The 23,486-nt window shown below is 40.4% G+C and overlaps 1 protein-coding gene across 1 annotated transcript in view; it reads right to left on the minus strand.

The window, feature by feature from the left end:
• Positions 1 to 814: 814 nt before the first annotated feature.
• LOC122810964 (G-protein coupled receptor 54-like) overlaps positions 815 to 23,486 on the minus strand; it is a 569,191-nt gene continuing 546,519 nt past the window's right edge. The window contains exons 4-5 of the mRNA XM_044082492.1: positions 11,445 to 11,683; positions 815 to 1,247 (exon numbers count right to left, since the gene is read on the minus strand). Coding sequence (XP_043938427.1) covers positions 888 to 1,247; positions 11,445 to 11,683 — 599 coding nt within the window. The 3' untranslated portion in view covers positions 815 to 887. The remainder of the gene's footprint in view (positions 1,248 to 11,444; positions 11,684 to 23,486) is intronic.

Below are 23,486 nucleotides of genomic sequence, written 5' to 3' on the forward strand. Positions count from 1 at the left end.
ACTTCCTTTTGTCCACAGAGGTAAGTTGCTGCCAGCCTTCCTGACTTACAAGCTACTTTATCTAGGGAACCATCCTTCTTTATTAAAAGAGCTGAGATTTAATGAGCCTTTTGGATCCCTCAATTCATCCAGCATTTCCCACCTTACATTTGCCATTCCTTGTGTCACACTGGACACAAATTCCAAAGTATTTTCCGTAGTTTTCACAACACTTTGGATCTGTCTTGCTTCGGAAAAAAGGTGACATTCGTCATGCTTATCCATTCATAACAGAATAATAACATTCCTCACATAATACGCTTGCTGGCATTGTCCCACTGGGGTCATCTAGCCTACTTTTTTGCTAAAGTAAATTACTGCAACACCTTAACTTTCAGTATTTATGCCACTTGTTGGTTGGTGGCTGCACTCATATTGTCTTTTATCAAGTTGCTTTACTTGTTGTAGTGGATTTATTTCTATAAGCGTGAAGAAAATCTTCTCATTCTTTATTGTAAGTAGAACATGCCTGAAAAGGGCCAGGTAGTCCAGTCCACCTACCTACTAACTAATAAAAAATAAATAAATATCGGTTGTTTGATTGATTAATAAGCCTCACAAACAGTGTACCTGGATCAGTACATTACCTATGCTGGAATACTTGGAACATGCCGGCATACTTCTGTCATGAAGAGAGAAGAGTATTACACTCTGATGTACTGCTTGCATTTATTTTGTATTTATCTTTAACCATAAGCATCAGTAAAAGTTATGTAACTGTGGATAAAAAAAAATAAAGATCTATTTGTGAAAACATTTTATTTGTTGTTCTGTATCCCACCAGCTTTTCTGTGTATTTGCCATTTTTATATATTCTGCTACTTCATAGTGATAAGAGAAAAAGTAAATCATGTCCTCTCTGTAACAAACTTCATCTCTGTATTTCTGGATCCCGATTCCATGGCACTGTCGTGTACCCGCCTCTGAAACAACAAAGGAAATGCTTTCTTGAAGGACTTCCTGAAGCTGTCTCCCATGAAGGCATACACAATAGGATTAATGGAGGAGTTGGCATAGGACATGCAGTTGGCCCAGGTCTTTATCTTATAGGTCTCATAGGTGGCTTGAAACTTCACATAGAATCCTTGAAAAAGTATGAACAGCTGGATAGGCCCCCAGCACACTGTAAATAGAAGCACAATCACAACCACCATCTTTGTGACTTTGGCCCTCATGGCAGCTGACCTTTCTGAGAGGTGCTGAATGTTCTGGAACAAGAAACCAAGATTAGGGAAACTGACAGACAACTGAATAACAGTATAGGAACCAGATACAATACAATTTAAGATGCAACATTATTGGCTTACAGTGAGTGTACATGCAGTGGGAAGATTTTAGACTACAGTCTACTGACTGCAGTTTTTTCTTATTTGTGCAGAGATGCCTCGAACCACACATTTAGCAAGCACTTCCCTAGGAGCAACATACAAGATTCTTGGCTGTTGCTACATTTATGGAACGCTACACTTGAGACAGTCACCTGAGTTGCACAACACTTAAAAAGCAATGATGATAGCTGACTGTAGTGTTAAAGAAATACATTATACAACACCACTGACACTTGTGAGCTCAGGAAATACCCAAAGAAATACATTATACAACACCACTGACACTTGTGAGCTCAGGAAATAAGAAATAAATAAATTAGCACCACTGACTGACATGAGCTCAGGAAATACCTACCCAAATGCATTATAAAGAAATGTATACACCACACTCACTGACACTTGCAAGAAAAAGAAATACATTATACAATACCACTGATACTTGTGAGCTCAGGAAATACCCAGGTACGCATGTCTCCTTGTACTGAATTATACTGAATTAAACAAATTGTACTTCAGGTCTTATTAGTCAAATGGCCATGGGGCATCCGACTCTCAGTATAAACAATTCTATTCTCTCTTATAAAGACTCAGTCGCAGACCGTCTTGTGTCACATTTGGATCATCCTTCATTGCATGCAAGCAGTGATCAGTGGCTCATACTGAGGTCCAGCTACTATATTGTATTCAAAAAAATGAAATAGCAAGGATAGCTCTCCTTTTTGGGGGATGTGGGGATTCATTGTCTGGGGCATGATTTCCCTTGTCAAGACAGCAGCTGTAACATACTGCTGCATTACATAGGAAATAGTGTGCTTATGCAGCTATATTTATCTATCTATACAGAAAGATAGATAGATAGATAGATAGATAGATAGATAGATAGATAGATAGATAGATAGATAGATAGACAGACAGACAGACAGACAGACAGACAGACAGACAGACAGATAGATAGATAGATAGACAGATTAGATAGATAGATAGATAGATAGATAGATAGATAGATAGATAGATAGATAGATAGATGGATAGATGGATAGATGGATAGATAGATGATAGATAGATAGATAGATAGATAGATAGATAGATAGATAGATAGATAGATAGATAGATAGATAGATAGACAGATAGAAAACACTTCCTGGATGTATAGGCACACACCTTCAAGATATCATTCTGCAACCAGCTTAACAGGAATACAAATGGGGAAGGAAGAAAGCAAGGATTTTTTTTTCATCTTGGATCAAACCTCCACATCCTTAAGCCACCAGCAGACTGGCATGAGTGGAGACCTTGATATATAAGGGGTTTGGGGGCTATAAGAATGCACGTCTCATACCCTGCATATGTGTCAAACCAGAATCTATATAATGGTTATGTTAATGGGCTGGTATCTTAATTTATTTAATATAAGCCCATTAGGTATAAGTGTGAGTTTGCAAGAGTAACATGGAAGTATTATTGTGTTGCTGTGATCTGAGCAGAATTACGTGGTTTACAAATGGAGACTGAAGGACTCAAACCAAGGACTACAGGATGATATGCAGTCTCCACTCATAACTTTAATTTAGGTGACAGACATGCCAGAATGGTAGTTAAGTAATGCATTGAAAGTAGCCAGGGCCCATAACCCCGACGCTGCTAGACAAAAAGGTTACACTGCTAAGCAGCACAGTGATACGTTTTAACAGCCATCATATTTCATACCATCTATTCTACACTTCAGCACTAAAGAAGAATATTTCAAGGTCCCTCTACGGTCTATATAATGGCTCTTATACATTGACTTTCATATCCTTATATCATTAACTAAAGCATGTCTGGCTCTGTTTGGCTGGGCTGCAAAGAACTGTACAACAGGTGTCCAGCTGTGTGTTTTGCTCACTATACCTGACCCAATCACTGAGCCCTCTTATCATAGGGTCATAGGAGATTACTAGGCTACCAAACTGGAGGTCATTTTAAGCCTAGCCGTATCAACCCAATGTAATATCGTAAAAGTACTAGTTAATACCCAAGATTGCATTTAGTGATGACTGCCCATGTCCAGGAGGGTGGTGGGTGCTATCCCCGCTAAGAATTTGCGATGCCCCATCCACTCATCTAGGGTCCTCTTGAACAGTGTCATAGAGGTGCTCTGCTTTACATGAATTGGTAACCTGTTTCAAAGATGTAGCAGTTGCTGGGAAATAAACCTGTCCCTCCAGCATGTCCTATTTAAGTCACAGGCCATATTTAGGTTCCTGGATCGGGTATCCCTAGACTCATTTGATTTACGAATATGCAGTAAGTTCATTAGGTTTGCATCTTGGGTTGCTCTGTAGGCCAGGCATAGGTCTCCCCTAAAAAGTCTATATAATACAGAGTACAGTGACAGGAACTTAAGTCAGTCTGTGTAAGGCACATGTGGGAGCCCCTTGATCTTCTTTGTTAGAAACCTCTGAGGTCTCTCTAATTGCTGTAGGTACTTAGCATTGTACATACCAAATGGGGCACTATACTTAATTATGGGCAAGATAAGTGCTGAGTGTAGGGGGAGGGGTTATAACCTCTTTTGTTCTCAAGGCAATGCCTTTACTAATGAAGTGAGCTACATGGAAAGCTTTCCTTACAATGGTAGACACATAGTGGTCAAAGTTAAGGTCGCGGTCAATGTGTGATCCCAGCTCCCTTACCACTTCATGGGTACTTACGGTATTGTTGTTGATTTGATCATGTGAAAGGACATTATTTGTGCCAAAGGGAATGATGATGCAATTAGGGTAGTGGAAATAATTATTTATTTTTAGTAGTAAAAGGGCTGATGCTGCTATCTGTGTAACTGGTGGAAATAACTAAGTGCTTTTCAAGAGAAATTAACTGGTCTTGAGTCCTGGGCAAATTCTCAGTACTTAGGCAACAAGCATGCCATTATCGATCATCAGTTTGAATTTTTTCTTTGTTGCTTAAATTGTTGAGAATTACATGGCGGCACTGGACAAATTCTTGGACAAATTCTTCACCACCACCCCCACCCCCCCGGGTAACAATAGGTTGTTATGGACAGGTTGCTTGAATTTTTACTTTGCTCTTTAAATTGTTGAGGCTTGCACAAATGTGCAACAGGTCTCTTCCTGTGCACTCTGCTTACCTGAATTGGCCAACTGACTGATTCATCTTTAGTTAAGAAAGTAGATATTATTATTTTATTTAAATAAAGGGCTTCTGCTTCTAATTATGTAACTACTTGAGCTAAGTGTTTTGAGTGGAAAGTAACTCTGATAGCTTTCTGGATGAATTCTTAATCCCTAAGTGTTATTTTGTTGTTTATATTGGTAAGACGTGTAAACATCTGTGTTCAAGTTGGATGGAATGCACAGAGCTGCACAACAGGTGTCATACTGTGTGTGCTTTGCTTATTGGACTTGACATACTCATGGATCCTTCCTCAGCTACAGAAATGGAAATTATTATCCATTTATTTTGAATATCAAAAGCATATCACTGCTAATTGTGTAATTGTTGTTTGAACTAAGTGCTTTGTGAGAGAAAAAAAAAATTGCCTGCTGCCCTGGGTGAATTCTGAGTCTCCAGGCAACAAGTAGGCAGTTATTGACTAGCTGTTTCCTTTTGTCTTTCCTGCTGAAACTGTTGAGACTTGGGCATTGCTGTGCTCATTTTAGCTGGGCTGCAGAACAGGTCTCCTGCTTTGTGCTCTTCTTACCGGATTTGATCAACTCATTGATTCCTATTCAACAGGGAAGTAGAAATTATTATTACTTTATTTTTAAACAGCAGATGGTTACTTTTATTAGTTGTGTAACTTTTAGAATTAATTATTTCGTGAGAAAAAAAGAACTTCTTTGTTGTCTTAGGTGAACTCTCATTGCCCAATGAACAAGCAAACTGTTATTGATTGGTTGTTTGGATTCAACTTCGCTATTCAAATTGTTGAGACTTTCATACCGTTCAACTCTATCTGGATGGGCTGCAAAGAGCTGTATGTCCTGCATACAGGATTTAACCTATTCAATGGACCCTCTTCTACCACAGAAGTGCAATTTCTATTATTAATTTACTTTAAATAGCAAACTCGTGGTCTGTGAAAGAAATAACCCAGCTGGTGTCAAAGGTGAATTCTTAACCCCAGCCAATAATTAGGCTGTTACTGACTGCTGTTTTTCAGTTTGTTAAGTAATTGCTGGTATCTTTCACTGTTTGCAAAGCAATATGTTCTTCTTGCTCTGTTTTCCTGCCAAGCAGTGTTTAAATAACTGATTTGTTTGCTGTTTAAAACATTTTTTAGAGTCTCTTTGCTGTTTTTCGGGTGTTTAAAATGTTTTTTTAGTGTCTCACTGTTATTTATCTGCTGTGTTAAACATTTCTTTATTGTTTCTTGCCTAAATTAGGGTAGCTAGTGGCTGTAGCATATTCCAAATACACATTTGTTGCATCTGGGTCTGTTTGTAGTGGCTGTTGTATTCTGAGCACATTTTCCAACCCATCTTTGATTGGAAGGGGCACTTCTGCACCCTTGTGAGAGAAGTGCGCTGAGTGGAACCTGTCTGGTGAAGAGTGGTTGGTCTAGGGCTTGGTGTAAGCACCCTCATTAGTCCTTTTTATTTTTAAGTTTTTAGGTTCCGGTATTTATTTAAGCCCCACATTTAAGAGGATTTCTGCTTGTTTGTGCTCTGCTAGTCATCGTGCACTGCCTCTCAAATGTGCCTCCTAGCTGGACAGATAACTCTGACACTTTTTCCCTTAGATACATCTGTAGCCCATTAGTCTCATCCTCATCCCTAGTACTTTTCTGGTCTAAGAAATACTGCTAGTGAGCTGTGACCTATTAAACCACCAGCAAAAAAACAAAAAAAAAAAATGACAGAAATATCCATCTACTGAGCACCTCCTTGATCAGTCCTGAACCTCCCCTTTTGTGATAACAGTTCTTCAGTCTAGCATTATGGACAGTTGGACTACCATTGTTTTTCCTGCCAACCTTGTTGAGTTAGGTCTCCTGAGGCAGTGTAGCAGTTGCCTCATGTACACTGGCAAGCCTCTACTAATAACTCACTCTAGTACAGAGTGCGGGAGATGTATCTGCACCAAATACCTTGAATCCCTGCTCTCTCATACTCGAAACAGTAACACTGAAGAGGTTGTCAATCCAGCCACCACTACTCATGCACATTGTACCACTGCTCATAGTATGTATCAAATATATTAATCAACATACGCAGAGGTTCTCTCAAAAAAGCTTACCAAAACACAAGAGACCTCGAAAACACAAGACTGCTGCAACTAACACAGTTCTCACAGCACCCATGACACATAGCAACATCAGTGTCTCACCTACCAAGCCTATAAGGCCTAACACTCAAGAAACAAATATTCTTAACAAACAGAAAAACATCTTATTTTATTGTATGGGATAATTTACAAAATTTGTTAAAAAAATTTTAATTTCAATAGCATGATATTTTAGTTTAATTAATTGATCTGATTGTAGTGGATGTCTTTGTAAATACTTTAGTTGTTTTGTTGAATATTATAATAATACCTATTTTTAATTACTTGTATAAAATTGTTATGATATTTCTCTTATATGTTAAAACAATAAACTTGTTTTGAAAAAAAAGAAACAAATATTCTTGTCATTAGAGATTACATAGGGAGACACATGGATGTCCCACTCACCAAGTCAGACAAGGAGAAAGTCACAGTCAGCTGCCTGTCTGGTGCTTGGATTCATCAGATCACTCATGCACTCAGGTCTCTCAGTAACAAGTATCGTTATAACTCTGTCATAGTTCATGTTGGAGAGAATGATCTGAGACATACCTCGCTGGACTATATGAAGAGAGACATGACTGAGTTCTCTGAGTATGTGTCATAGGTAGGTATGTCTGTAGCCTTGAGCAGCATACTACCCTCACCTAGAATGATGCCGCAGTATAGACAAAAATTATTGATTTCAATAATTGGCTTAGTTTTTGGTGTCATTCAAAGGGGATCCAGTTTCTGTCAGCCTGGGAGGTCATAGTCGACAAATCTCACTGCTTTGCCAGAGACAGTTTGCACCTGGCACCACTAGGCTTTTGGCTGCTGGAAAATCATCTTGCCTCCCCTATTGTGCCTTTTTAGGCAAGGTCATGAAAACAAACTTACCAACGTGAAATGTGCCAATCTTAACAAAATAAGGATTATGCTCCTAAACGCTAGGAGCTTAAACCAAAAACTGCACACCCTGGAAGCAGTTCTATCAATGTAAGATGTAGATGTCTGTGCAGTCACAGAAACCTGGTTCAAGGCCTCAGACAGTATCCTGGCCTTGCAAGGCAACAATGCTTTCCACAACTTCAGATCACAAAATGAACGTGTGGGAACCAAAGGAGGCAGTGTTTCTATCTATATTAGAGATAAATTCACCTCCCGTCTAGTTAGACTGGCCAACTCCATGGAGTTTCTACAAATTCAGGTAACTATGGCTAAGACCCCCCCCATTCAAGTCATAGACAGTTATAGATCCCCTGCATGGGTCATGATGTGCACGAAGCCTACTTGACCAAACTGGAGTCAATCCAAATATTACCGAACACTCTGGTAATTGGGGATTTCAATTATCCCACCATCAACTGGGAGACCTACTCTAGCTCTATCTCCCTAGCACAAAAGTTCCTTGACTTTGTTAACTCAAATGTCCTGGAAAAAACTATTCATACACTGGCAAATGGAACTTTTTCCATCTAAACATATTAGAGCTGGTCCTCACTAACATGACAAACAGATGCACTGCCACAACTGCCTGACCCTCATTAGTTAAATCTGACCACAAATTAGGTACATTTGAGCTGGCACTAACACCAGAACTCACAAAGAGCAAATTCATAGTAAAAACTTCACCGAGGCAAACTATACCCTCCTAGGTGTAGGTATAAATGCATTCAAAGCCCCACCCCCAGCTGGAAGTGGTAATTACAACAAAGCTTACACTAAAGCCCTGTACATTCACTTGCATAAGTGTATAAACTTGGCTGTTTCAAAGAGAATCAGAGGCAGACCCCAAGTAAAAACAAGCCCTGGTGGGCATCCAGCATCAACAAACTTTAGAATAAATGCAAAAAGTTGTCCAAGAAAACTAAGGTGAGGCCCCAACAATGGAAAAACACCTTCCTCAAACTCAATAGGCAAATAAGACAACATGTTAAATCCTCTAAGGGCATCTTTGAGAAAAACTTAACAAGCACAGCCAAGGATAACCATAAGGCCACCTACAGCTATGTATGTAGCCTAAAAGGTAGGATCCAAGCATGTGCTGAACTTGTGACAAATGATATCAAACACACTGACTCCACAGAGATAGCAAACCTGCTACTGGATAGATTTGGCAAAAATGTCACTCCCTTATCCCCTCCAAACTTATCACAAACCTTGCCCACAACTCCCCCCCCCACATATCTGAAGAGCAGGTCATTAAAGCCTTGTCCAAGGCAAAAAATACAGGATCTATGGGATTAGATGGCATCCCAGGCTGTCTTCTAAACATGGTAAAACATGAACTAGTATCACCATTAAGTATCCTATTCAATCATAGCCTAACCACAGGCTTTGTTCCTGCAGAATGGAGAACAGCAACAGTTATTCCCCTCCACAAAGGTGGCCTAGCAACAAACTCGTGGAATTGTAGACCCATAAGTCTGACCAGCCTTATATGTAGGACCATGGAGCATATCATTATGGACTTCATTATTAAAGACATAAGCGACCTCCAAACCCTGGATCCAACCCAATTCAGATTCGTCTAGGGCAGATCCTGCCTGCTAAACCTGGTGGATTTCTTGGAAAATGTGACCATGGCCATTGATGAGGGCAAATCTGAGCACACAGCATACCTTGACTTGACAAAGGCTTTTGACACAATCCCACACTCAGGCATTACCGATAAACTTAGCAAACTGAATGTAAACTCCTTTGTTGTAAGATGGGCTGCCAACTGGCTTAAAAACTGGACACACACTATCAAAGTGGGTGACTCCACATCACCCAGCAGACTTGTCACCAGCAGGGTACCACAAGGGTCAGTGCTGGGCCCCCTATTGTTTGGTATATACTCCTCAGAAGTTCAGACCAAAACTAAGGGGTTGTGGATGACCAAGTTTGCGGATGGCTGTAAACTTGGTGCAACTATTGAATCCCCAAATTATGCCAATATACTTCAGGAGGGTCTTATGTAGACTAATGACTAGTGTCATAGTCATGGTCTCAAACTGAATGCAAAGAAATGCATCATCATTCCCTTCAGCAAAAACAATGTCCGTTCGCACTATCAAATCAACAACAATACCCTATGTACCTACGAAGTGGTAAGGGATCTGGAATCACAAGTAGACTGCGACCTTAACTTTTACCACCATGTGTCTACTGTAGTAAGTAAGGATTTCTACACAGCACACTTGATTAGTAAAGGTATCGCCAAACAGCAAAGGAGGTTATAACCCCTCTATGCTTATCACTAATCAGGCCCATAATTCAGTATAATGCTCCTGTTGGCATGTACCGTACAAAGCATCTGCAGCAATTGGAGAGACCTCAGAGGTTTTAAACAAAGATCAAGGGACTCCAGCACATGCGTTGCACAGACCAACTAAAGTCTCTGTCACTATACGCTGTATTGCATAGGCTTTTTAGGGGAGACTTATGCCTGGCTTACAGAGCAATTTCAGACCCAAACCTAATGAATTTGCTGCAGATCCGTAAATCAAACAGGACTAGAGCTACCCATTCCAGGGACCTAAATATGGGATGTGACTTGAATATGACATGCAGGAAGGATAGATTTGTCTCCCAGTGACTGCCATGTCTTTTGAATAGCCTACGAATTCATGTGAAACAGAGCAGCTCTATTACACTATTCAAAAGGAACCTGGACGAGTGGATGGGGCACTGTAAATTCTTACCAGGAATAATGCCCACAACCCTCTTGGACATGGGCAGTCATTACTAAATACAATCCTGGCTATTTCCTAAAATATCTATGGTATTACATTGTAATGAAACGGCTAGGCTTGAAATGACCTCTGTGTCAACAGCCTAATAAACTCCTATGATCCTATGAGCCTATGACAATTTGTCCTTTTACTTTACTTGTTCAAATTATTAAGGCTTGCATGCCACTACAGTTCTTTTACTAAGGCTGCAAAGAGCTGCACAGCAGGCCTCATTAGGCTAATTAATGAGCATAATGTTACAGAATCATGTAGATACTTCTACAACAATTTCACCAAACACAAAGAAACCGAAAATGCTTTGCCGAAATCACTTTCAAGGGTGTCTATGTTTAGGGATGTCCCCACACCTCCAGGACTTAGATATACCTAATCTGAGGTCACACAACAGTAGAGAAAAAAGAATTCTCCACTATTGCCAAAAGTGCTATCACTAAACATTTTCACTCAAACTGCATTCACAGAAACTGTTAAACTGACAGGGTTCAAATTTAACAGCACCTTCCCCCATGTAAATTTGTTTGAGAGTAGGATTGTCAAGGTAACTGCAGAACCATTAAAATGAAGTAGTTATTCTTTTGGATATGCTGTCCTACTCAGCTGTAACCACAATTTGCATTTCCACTAAAAGAAAACATGCAGTGGTATTATTTATAAGTGGAAGTAAATGCATCCTTAACCTCCATTTATCTAGTAGTTCTAAAGGAGAAGAGGGCTAAAGAAGAAAGCAGTTCGTAAACAATATTAATGAAAAATACAGTTGCTGATATGATTAAAGTGAGGTCTAATACAGTAAAATAATGCCAGCTAGTAGGCAGAAGCAGGAAGAAATGTATAGCATGTGACAAATGGGTGAAACAGTGGTACAACAGCAGCAATGTGGCAAAAAGTCAACAAAAAGTCAACAAAAAAAATGAATGACTATTCTTTAAAAATGTCAAACATGAAAATAGATACTGCAGTCTTTGAAGGGCATTACCTTCAGTTCCTTAGCCACACCTCTCCCTGGTTAATGATATAGCTCACTATAATTGTACATTGAGTTAAGTATTATATCACACATACACATAAATGCATACTGCGGGTGGAATACCTGGAAATGATTGCCTACTGGCTCCACAACAGGTTGCCCCATACGTTTTAACATAAAGGTGTAGCAGATGCATATTGTGATGAGAGGCAACAGGTAGACAGCTAAGAATGTGTAAAGCAGAAAACCTTTCTGTAGCGTCTCAGTGGGGAAAACCTCAATGCAATATGTTCGGAGTCCATACCAGTACCCAACCTCTGTTCTGTGATACATGGCCATAGGCAAAGATAGGATAAATGAACCTGTAGAAAAAGAGATCACACGTATAACTGAACGCCAAATGGAAAACATCTATGGAAGAGCACAAGATTTACAGATCTTCTTAAACTAGCATTACAATTGATGAAAATGATTTACACACGTAGTAGTATTATATACTTAATTATCGTGGGAAAAAGAGAAAATCATAATCAGTGATAAATGTGCATTATCTGTTGACAGTGATGAAACTATGATAAAACATGGCTTTTTAAGCAGTGCACTGAGTTCCTGACCTAGAACAATTGGAGTGATTTTTTAAATTTCTCTCTTGCCCAGCATTTAATTCATACTGAATCCCTTTCATTCTATGAGTTCTGAATTGTCACATTTTGTCTGCAAACTTCACTATAAACAAAGACATATAATCAGAGTGCTCCGGAGACAAAGGAAACACCCTTGCATTTAGCACAGAGGATTAAGGCTATGAGTTGTTAACAAGATGCTTCCCCTGATCCAGAGTTTGATCTCATAAGCATCCATTTGCCTACTGTGAGACTCAGACTAAATGAGAAACTGCTCTTGCTCTGAGTCTGAAAAACAACTATGTGGATTAGTATTCCACCCAGTTAACAATCACAAACAAATAAATAAAATCCACATATGAAAATGTCTGCCAAAAGTGCAATTAAAATTCAAGTTCCAAAGAAGTAGTCAACATACCTGTAGGTTTCCAATACTGAATTAAGGAAAACCCTAATAATGCCCTGTCTATCATGTTAAACAAAATGCTGCCACATGGATACATCCTTTACATATGGTGACAAGCAAGAGTGGTACCAGTGCATAAAGTGGAGTCCCGGTATATCCAAACACTTTTAGGTTTATAAGTTCATAGATAAGTGCTAGGCTAGCTGTCCTTGTGGACCATTTTAGTCCTAGATGATTTTCCTTTTTGTGGTCAAATTAACCTTTCCCATTTGGTTAGAGATTAGTCTTACCCATCCCGTGGTCGATAATTACATATTGCCCCTAATAAGAATAGCTGGGTTCATACCACAGAAAGTTTGAGGGGGGCCGATGCATGGGACAAAGCATTTATGAGCTGCCTCTGTCCATTAATAGTACAGGAGGAAGTCCAGTGGTATTTTTTTTTCTTTGTTTCCTATCCATAGATCCAAGTTGTGCTTGAATATGGACAATAATGAACTTTGTTTTATGTAGATGGGGAGTCTATTCCAAAGCATTGATATCCTCTGTGAGATATACCTGTCCCTCAGATCTGGTCTGTTGATACTGAAGAAGAGGTTTAGATCTCTAGACGTAGTATTTCTGATGCCATTTAACTTGCTCATGTGCAGTAAATAAATCAGTATTGGGTTACAGGATGCTTTGTATGCCAGAAACAGGTAACCTCTTAACAGTCTGTAGGATACCGAGTATCATTTGACCCATCACTTTTAGACTCATTAACTCACCAGTATGGTATGCAAAATCATAGAAGGAGTCATAAATGGGATTATCCAAAAACACACAGGTTTATATGGATTTGGATTTCTTAAGGGAAAAATCCCTCCTTTTCAGTCTTGTTGCATTCCTTGAAGAAAGACTGATAGAGCAGGCATCTCATCTTACCCTTGCTAAGGCATGTGATAATATAGCTAAGGCCAAAATGTGCTAATCCTAAGGCTGCCCCTACCCCCTACCTCTATCCCCAACATCAGTCCTGCACATTAGCATATGAAACACCCTTTTCCTAGCCATATCATTACTCAAGTTTGTTTTTTAAATTTACCAGTCAGAAAATGAGACTATTATTTTTTAATAGTTTAATTTTGTGTTGGATGCACTGTCAGAGATGTTTGGTGGGCGGATTGGTCTGACGAGAGATGCTTTTTCTTAGCTGTGATACAGAATTGGAATTGTCTAGACATGGTAAGGCGTTGCTGTGTCTAATTATGGTGGCTGTCAAAAAAGCAATTACTAGAAAATGGAAATCAAAATCTAAACCACCTATATTAGAATCATAGGATCATAGGATCATAGGAATTTACTAGGCTATTAGCCCTGAGGCCCTTACAAGCCTAGCCAACAATTTAACCCATGTTCCAACAAGTCAGCACTCTATACCACTGTCAAGCAGGGACACAGGTGGAATCCCAAGGGTGTATTTTCTGTTCCACATCTAGCTATCCAGGTTGCGCTTAAAAAGGGTTAATGAGGTACTCAACTTGACATGGAGAGGGAGTCTGTTCCACAAAAGGGTAGTCTCTGGGGCACAAATCTGTCCCGTCAACAAGTCCTATTGATGTCACAGACAAGGTTGAAGTTGCGCGTGCAGGTTACTTGAGTGGAGCTTGACTTCCTGATATGCAGCAGTCCCATCAAGGAGGATTCTGAGATTGCTTTGCATGCCAGACAGAGGTCACCTCTGAGGAATCTGTAGGAGACTGAGTAGTGGGACAGGGCCTTTAGCCTATCTGTGTAGGGTAGATGTTTGAGGTCCAGCTGCTGCATGTGTTTTGTGAGGTACATGCCAAAAGGGGCATTGTACTCAATAATGGGTCTTATAAGGGAAGAATACAGGGGTGTTATGACCACCTTGTCCCTGAATGAGATACCCTTACTAATGAGGTGGGCCATGTAGAAAGCTTTCTGTAGAATGAAGGCAATATGGTGGTCAAACGTCAGTTTGCTATCAACATGGGTGCATGCTTAGGACCTTATTATCAATGTGATAATCTGTGGGGACGTCGCTCTCCCCAAAAGGGATGATACTGCATTTTTGGCAATAGTGTAAGGCCACATTTCTGGCATCAGTCATTTGTTTGGGTGATACCCTCTTGGAGGATGTTCACATCAATAAGGGAATTGATGACAGCACCCAGACTGCAGTCATCTCCAAACTTGGTCAGTCATAGCCCTCTGGTTTTGGCCTGCACCTCAGAAAAGTATATCCCAAACAGCAGAGGCCCCATGACCAATCCTTGGAGTACACCACTCACTGCTTGAGGTGGCTTCCACTATTTTTACTAGGTAGGTTCTATCAGTGAGCCAGTTTGCTACCCATATGGTAACATATGGATTGATGCCTAGTTGAGAGAATTTATCTATTATACTTGAGTGGGGAATAGTATCGAAGGCTTTATTCAGGTCAAGGTAGGTGGTGTGCACCATCTTCCCCTCGTCCATGACCTTGGTGACTGTCTCAAAGAAGTCAACCAGATTTAACAGGCATGACCTCCCCTTGCCAAAACCAAACTGTGTGGGGTCGATTGTCCGGAGGTTGCCAATGTCCTTGTTAATGAAGTCCATGATAATCTGTTCCATTGCCTTGCAGATCAGGCTAGTTAGGCTGATGGGTCTATAATTTCCTGGATCAGTGGACGCTCCACCTTTGTACAAAGGGATGACAGTTGCTGTCCTTCACTTAGCCGGCATGAAGCCAGTTCTCAGGATTTGGTTGAATATGGTGCCTAATGGTGCTGCAAGTTCCTGCCTGACTTCATGTTGGACGCAGCCTGGGATGCTATCGGGTCCCATAGAGGCTGTATTTTTTGCCTTTGAGATGGCAGTGATGAATTCCTCCCTAGAGATAAGGGGAGGGGGGCAAGTACTGGGGATGTCCTGTTTTGCTGAGGGGCGACAGAGGGGTGAAGTTTTCACTGAAACTGTCTGCCAGCAGGTTGGCTATATCTACAATGTTTGTGTATTTGGTGTCCTTGACCACCTGCTCTGAGCAGATCTGGGTGCTTCCCTTGAGACTGCGGACATATGTGAAGAAGGCCTTATGACTGTCTTTAGTAGATTTGGCCAGTGTGAACTCGAAGTTTGCTTTGGAGGATTTTACTAGTGTTCTTATTTGCTTGTTCAGGCTAAAGAGAGATTGCTTCCAATTAGGCACCTGCTCTTTCTTGGTCCTGCACAGCAATTTTTTCCTTTTATTATAGAATTTGTTTATTGCTGCTGTCCACCAGGCAGGTTTACTCTTCCTTGAGGGAGATGACTTGGTCCTGTCAGGTATTGCTGAGTCCATACAGCTATGTAGGTGCTCATATAGTTTTTTGGTGTAGGCTTGGACATTAGTGCTGGGCCATGGGGCGCGTTATCATGCACCTTATAAACAAGGATACTGGCAACCTCCAAATGCTTGACCCCACACAGTTTGGTTTTGTTAAAGGGAGATCATGCCTGTTAAACTTGGTTGACTTCTTCGAAACAGTCACCAAAGCCATGGACGAGAGGAATACGGTGCACACCGCCTACCTTGACCTAGCCAAAGCCTTTGATTCTATTCCCCACTCAGACATAATAGATAAACACTCCCAGCTAGGCATCAACCCATATGTTACCAGATGGGTAGCTAACTGGCTCACTGATGGAACCCACTCAATCAAAATAGGGGAAGCCACCTCTAGTAGTAGACACGTAATGAGTGGTGTACCCCAAGGATTGGTCTTGGGGCCTCTACTGTTTGGGATATACTTTGCTGAGGTGCAAGCCAAAACCAGAGGTCTGTGGCTGACCATGTTTGCAGATGACTGCAAGCTGGGTGCTGTCATAAATTCCCCTAGTGCTATGAACATCCTTCAAGAGGGCCTTACCCAAATAAATGACTGGTGCTAGAAGCATGGCCTCAAACTGAATGCCAAGAAATGCATCATTATCCCCTTTGGGGAAAAATGGAGTCCCCACTAATTATCATATTAATAACAACATACTAAGCATGCAATCAGTCATGAGGGACTTGGGCACCCAGGTTGATAGCAACTTGACTTTTGACCACCATGTTGCCTCCATTTTATGGAAGGCTTTCTAAATAGCCCAGCTTATAAGTAAGGGTATTTCATCCAGGAACAAGGAGGTCATAGCATCCCTGTACTCCTCCCTTATCAGACCCATTATTGAGTACAATGCCCCCTTCAGCATTTACCTTCTCAAGCACATGCAGCAGCTGGACAGACCACAGAGGTTCCTGACTAGGAAAATCCAGGGTCTCAAACATCTGTCCTATACTAATAGGTTAAAAGCCCTGCCCCTCTACTCAGTCTCGTACAGACTGCTCAGAGGTGACCTGTGTCTGCCATACAAGGTCATCTCGGACTCAGCATTGATGGAGTTGCTGCATATCCGTAAGTGAAACTCCACTCGTGCAACCCACACTCAAGGCCTCAACTTGACCTGTGACATTAAAAGAACTTGTCGGCAGGGTAGATTTCTGTCCCAAAGACTTCCCCATCTATGGAATAGACTCCCTCTCCACATCAAGCATAGTACCTCTCTAGCCTTCTTTAAGAGGAACCCGGACTACTGGATGGAAAACAAAAAATATACCCCTGGGATCCCACCTGTGTCCCTGCTGGCCAGGGGAAATATGCACTGAATTTGTGGGAACATGGGCAAAATTCTTGGCTAGGCTTGTAAGGGTATCTGAACCAGTAGCCTAGTCTCATCCTATCAACCTGTGAACGTAACACTTGTGAGAACTCGGCCTGTAAACTGAGATACTAGATCTTGTTTAACAGTAAAGTCCTGAATGTGCTCCCCAATCAAAGCATTTATTAATTCTGTAATTCCTTCTGTACTACAATCTGAAATTCCATGTAACAAAATTCTAGAGAGTTCATCATAATCACTGGAACTCCCAGAGATTCGGTACTCTCTGATAATCATAGACTGTCAATGTTATAGTCCATCTCTGAATTATTGCATTTACATGGTAAGTAAAGCTAAAGGAAGAGTGTGGGGGGGGGGCAGCTGCCATGAGAACAAGCCATTAGGAGGTGCAGTTGGTCCTATAAAAGAGATGCCAATAGGATCCTCCAAGCTATACGGGTAAGCATTTTATTTATTTATTTACTTACTGTATTAAAAGATGCTGCTAGTTCATTCTCTATTGTCTCCACAGAATTGTAAACTTACAGATTTATATACCAACAGTGTTATTTAAAAAAAATTATATATATATATATATAGATATACATACATACACACACACACACACACACACACACACATATATATATATATATATATATATATATATATATATATATATATATATATATATATATATTTACTACTAGGGCATCTTAATGCATACTTACAGTCTCTTGTGTGATTTATACGTACATTGTATATCTGTTTTTTATTATACGTATACATATCGTTCCTTGTGTGTATTATGTTAATTGGAGCTTTTCTCCCCGGGCCTCCTCTGAAAAAGGACATGTGTCCAGTCGGACTTTCCCGGTAAACAAATGTAAAATAAATAAATAAAATACATATTTATTTACTCAGCCATTTATTTATTTATCTATACTTTGTTAACTGGGTTAGTCCTACTAGGCTAGTGGCCTCTTTTCAGGGGAGACTCAAAGTGGTATTGCAGCTACTATGGGAAATTTAGCCTTTTCGACAGGTGCTGTGGGTTCTTTTACATCCACCTGAGCTACTACCTGTTTAAGCAGATGGAATCCAAACAAGTGAGTCTGTGTTTACATGTTAGGAACTGTATTACGGAGTTAGTATATTACAGCTTATCGGAGGTATTACACACAGTTTACAAGGACCTGTGCTGTAGAAACATAATTACTCTTTGTTTATCTTAAAGACCTTTTTAAGTGTAAATGACAGACAGTCGTTGACCTAGAGCTTAGCAAAACTGTAAAACAACAGAGTCATAATATCATTGCTTAACCTGAAGGCTTTTTTTCCCCTCAAGTTCTTTTTTTGGGGGTCCTCATCTTTAAAAAGTGTTTCAATTTCAAATTAGAGAGACTATGAGAGCAAGCTCTGGGTACCAACCAACCTTGCTATGGTTCTGATGGCAATCAAACTTCAGTGCTTACCAAATAATATTGAAAAAGGATTATCGTTAGTAACAAATTTGAATTTTCTGCTACAAATGTTTTGACACAATTGATTTGCTCCAAATGTTAAAAATAATGCCTCCTTCATTTTAAGAATGATTTCTGTTCATAGAACAAAGAGGTTTTGATAAATAATTTGCAGGTCTTTCAAACAGAAAAGGCATGGCATGATGAATAACTGCACCTCTGTGACAAGTCAATGCATCACACATAAACTTTGCTTTTCGACTGCAGACTGTAAAATCACTGCCTCTACTGATTTTCACAAAAACATCACTTCTGTTATTTGATTCTGTTTCAATGGAATTCAAGAAAGGAAAAAAGGCATTTCACTCCGTGAAGTGATGAGCAGGCATATCTATCTATTTATCATAAAATATGTGATGCAAGGAATTGGAGTAGGTGAGGCAAGAAGAGGTGGGAAAAGGCAAAATAAGTGGTGCAATAGGCGTGGAAAGGGCTACAGAAAGGGGGTGGACTAATTCAGTTGTCACCTGTTCCAAAGGTGTTAGCCCTAGTCTATAGTAATGCAATCACTGCAACACTTTTAATTTACTGAAATGCATGCTCTCTGACTCTTCAACACCAGTGTCAAATGTGCACCAGGTAGCACACTCACCTTTGGTGCCAAAGGCTGTGAGTTGGATCCCTACACGAGGTAAGTTGATTGGTGTCACTGCAGTGCAGCATAAGGTAGTACTACACTCCTGAGTGTGCTGAGTTTTAGCTGTCATGTTAAACTGAAGCCCCATCTGCTTGATTTGGTGACAGTTCACGTGGATGTAAAAGATCCCACAGCAGCACTCAAAAAGACTTGAGGAAGTTATTTATTTACTATTTTTCCCGGGTTCCTATTAGACGTTCGATAGCTTAGGTTGTCGAATGCCTAATTATCTACACCTAAGCGTCGAAAGTTTAAAATCCTGAATGGCCACATACGTGAATTCGTTCCTCAGGAAAGAATTTGCTTGGCTGTTATCAGGGATTTGCCCTTTCCCCAATGTAGAGAGCTCTCGAAGTTGGTATATTTAGTTAGGGGAAGTTTCAGGGACATAGCCCCCCACATCAGGGTGTGTGGGAGGCAAAGCTCCCCCCACTATGTTTGGGTTCAGAAGTTTATTTTATTTTGCAACGGACTAGCAAATTCTTTCTCAAGGAAATAATGGCCATTCGCAATTTTAAGGTTCCGATGCTTAGGTGTCAATGTTTAGACATTCGACAACCTAAGCTGTCGAACATGTAATATAGACCCTTTTTCCCCAGGTAAGTGGACTAGTCTATTGACCCTTTTTAGCTACAACCCAAGCTCAAAGACCAGAAAATACATCACGATCTTTCAGTCAACAATATTATATACAAAATTATTACAACGCAAAATGTAAACTTGAATGCAGATATAGTAACATTAAAACATATGTACAAAATGGAAGATGTGCATGAAATACAGTGCAATCATACATATAATACATAAACTCCTATATAAATCTGAAATATTTGTGTATAAGAAGTCACATTAAGAGACCGAGAACAGTTTAATAAATATATTCTAATATTAATTATATGGGATGATAAGCTGCCTAACCATTGTCATGGTAGTAAGTGCAGACAGAGTCAGTAAAGAGATGATTTTTAAGTGCATCTTTGAAGCTTCTAATGGTTTTGATGCTTGTAGGCAGGTGATTCTAGGTAGGAAGTCCCAGGCATAAGAGGGTCTGTCACCTACAGCAGTTTTAAATGGAGGGTGCTCTAGAGTGAAACTGTTGTCCTGTGTACTTCTGAATACATAAGGGCTGTCTTGTAAAAGTAGTTTCATTCTTAAATGGGGGCAGTGTTTGTGCTTTAGTAGCTTGTAAATTAGAGTACTTAGAAAAAAAGTGGTCCTATGAGGCAATGAAAGCCATTTGGAATTCTTAACAAATTGCAATGGTATATCTGAGAGTCTGCTAACAGAATGAATCTTCATATTTTATTTTCAGTAGTCCTTATTCTTTGAGTATTGTGGGTTGAATGCATAATGAGAAAAAGGAAGGCCATTGTGATATCCCTGCTCTGGGCCAGTAATCAAGGAGCCTCAATCCTCACTACTGATACCGGTGAGGGACATTCACTTGTTACTAAAACAGAAACACACAGTATTTCCAGATACAGTTCTCTACACCAAGCACAATTTCCCTTAAGAGAACACACTCCTGTCCTGTGGATGGGTTTCTCTCTCTCTCACCAGGCCCCAAATAAGACTCCACACTGACCACAACTGTAGAGTTGAGTCTTCTGTGGAGTGTTCCAAGCCAAGTCCTCCACCACCTTCTCAGTGAAACCAGTGCTGTGTCCCTGGTCGAAGTAGCTGGCACACACTCTTTGAAATTTGGTTTTCACACACACACACACACACACACACACACACACACACACACACACACACACACACACACACACACACACACACACACACACACACACACACACACACACACACACACACACACTCTCTCTCTCACATACACACACACACACACACACACACACACACACACACACACACACACCTGGGAAAGGCTGGCACAGATTTACCATCTATGCCCCCTCTGCCCAGACAATAAGGTAGATACTGCCACCAGATCACTCCAAAGCTAGTTACTATAATGCTCTTCTAGAGAATCCAATTATATTTAGAAAACCAATACTACCAATGGCAGTGTTTGATCAATGCAGCAAAGCTTTCAGAAGTGACCACAGTGCCACCAAATAAATATAAGTACTCTCAAAGGTTAAAATATTCTCTAAAAGACTAGTCACAATGAAAAAGTTTAAATATATTTAATAATAAAAATAAAAGAACATGAAAATACTAAATATCTATTTACAATAAACACCAGAGTTTCAAACACAGGAAATATTAAAAATAACACAGATGGAAAGATTCGCACAAATACAGAAAAACAATAGTTAACTAATCTCACTATATTTTCTTGACTGATCTAAAGAATTACTGTTTCCTACTTACTTAAAAAAAACAAGGCAAGATAAAGTGGGTGAATGATCCTTCTTTGTCAGGTTTCAAAAACAGACTGCTCTAAAATTTCTGCCTCATCTAGTATTAAAGCATCATTTCAGTGCTGGATTACAGAATGACATCAACTACATCTGGTCATCTGACTGTGGTTCCCACAGTACTCCTTTACTAGAAACTGAACCGGAATCTAGCACATACATGTCATAATACACACACATAGAGCTTTGCTAAGATGTGTTATATCATCTGAAAGGTATACAACCCTTTCAAAAACTTTCTCCATTCCAAGGTAGCAATTAGTTCACCTCTAAGAACAATACAGTAGGAATTCAAGTACTGGTTTTCATGGGCATTTTGTCTCTGGCTACAATCAGAACTGTAAGATATAATGTTTATGGTCTAAACCAGGTAATTTAATTTTTAGACTACTTTTCAAAGTTAGCTGGACTGAGATTAACCTCTTCTCTTCCATAACAGGTACAATATAATCTGACATACACGTTTATTTATTTTCTGTCCAGCAGGACCCACTGTTGGTGCATATTTAGCACAAGCAGCTTGTCAAATACATTTTCAACACAAGCACCTGTACAAATCAGTTTGATATACAAATGACATGTAATTCTTTACAAAACTCCAGCTAGCTATGTTGGAATATGTTACACATCCTCTACCCTACTCTTCCTGGCATAGCTGGCACTCTGTCACATCATCACACCTTTCCCCCTTTTGAAGACTCAAGATAGTTTCTTAAGTGACTCTAGAAAAATGTTGCTTGAGAGGAATGATCCAGTCTGGGAATACATTAATCCATACCCTGTCTTGAGAACCCATCTGCATTGGCATTGCTGACCCCACTACAGTGCTGCACTGTCATGCCATATGCCTGCAACCCTAGGTTCCACCTTAGTAACTTGGCATTTTGCTGGCTGGCTTGATGTAGCCATAGATCCGTCTCAGACTCCTCCTGCCAACCACTACAAATACTCAGCACCAGGGCCTCCTTATCATGGTCATACTGCTAACATGGTACAGTTTGTACCACTGACTCCTGCCTAGCAGGTTTACCATGTAGGTAACATCACTGACCTTCCTTACCACTTCAAAGGGTCCCTCCCAAGCTGTCTGCAGCTTATTGTGTCTGATGGGAATGAACACCATAACCTGTTGTCCCGCAGCATACTCTCAGGCTTGAGCATTCCTGTCATACCAGACCTTTTTCTGCTGTTGGTCTCCTGCCAAGTTCTTCTGAGCCAAGCCCATGAGTCCCTAAGCCTTGTCCTGAGTTTAAGACATATGCCGCAACAGACTCCTTGTGGGATCCACACTTATCCTCCCTCTCATCACAAATTAAATCTAAAGGCCCTCTCACCCTACGCCCATAAAACAACTCAAAGGGTGAAAAAACAGTGGATTCTTGGAGTACCTCTCTGTATGCAAACAACAGCTGGGCCAAATATTTGTCCCACTCTCTCGTAAACTTGTCTGCAATGTCCATAGCATGGTCTTTAGTGTAGAGTTTGACCTCTCTATAACAGCATTAGTCTGGGTGTGTTAGGAGGGTGGTCTTTAGATGCTTCACTCCGCAGTGTTCCACAGACATCCAGCAGGCCTGATATGAAAATGGCACCTCTGTCAGTCGGTATTTCTCTTGGGAAACCTACCCTGCTGAAAATCTCTAACAAAGCATTTGCCACCTTCTCTGCCTTGCTGGAGGACAGAGCCACTGCTTCAGGGTAACTAGTAGCATAATCTACTACCACCAGCCTATATGTCTTCCCTGTGGAACTTGGGGCACTCACAGGCCCCACAATATCCATAACTACCATCTGAAATGGCTCCTCAATCATAGGCAAAGGCATCAAATGAGCTTTGACCTTGTCTCCTGCCTTGCCTAAATTTTGGCACTGTTCACAGGTCCTGCAGTAACCTGTTACATCCCTTGCAATCCCAGGCCAATAA

This window comes from Protopterus annectens, chromosome 9.part0, assembly GCF_019279795.1.
Source record: "Protopterus annectens isolate FY-2018-M chromosome 9.part0, PAN1.0, whole genome shotgun sequence".
NCBI classification, from domain to species: domain Eukaryota; kingdom Metazoa; phylum Chordata; order Ceratodontiformes; family Protopteridae; genus Protopterus; species Protopterus annectens.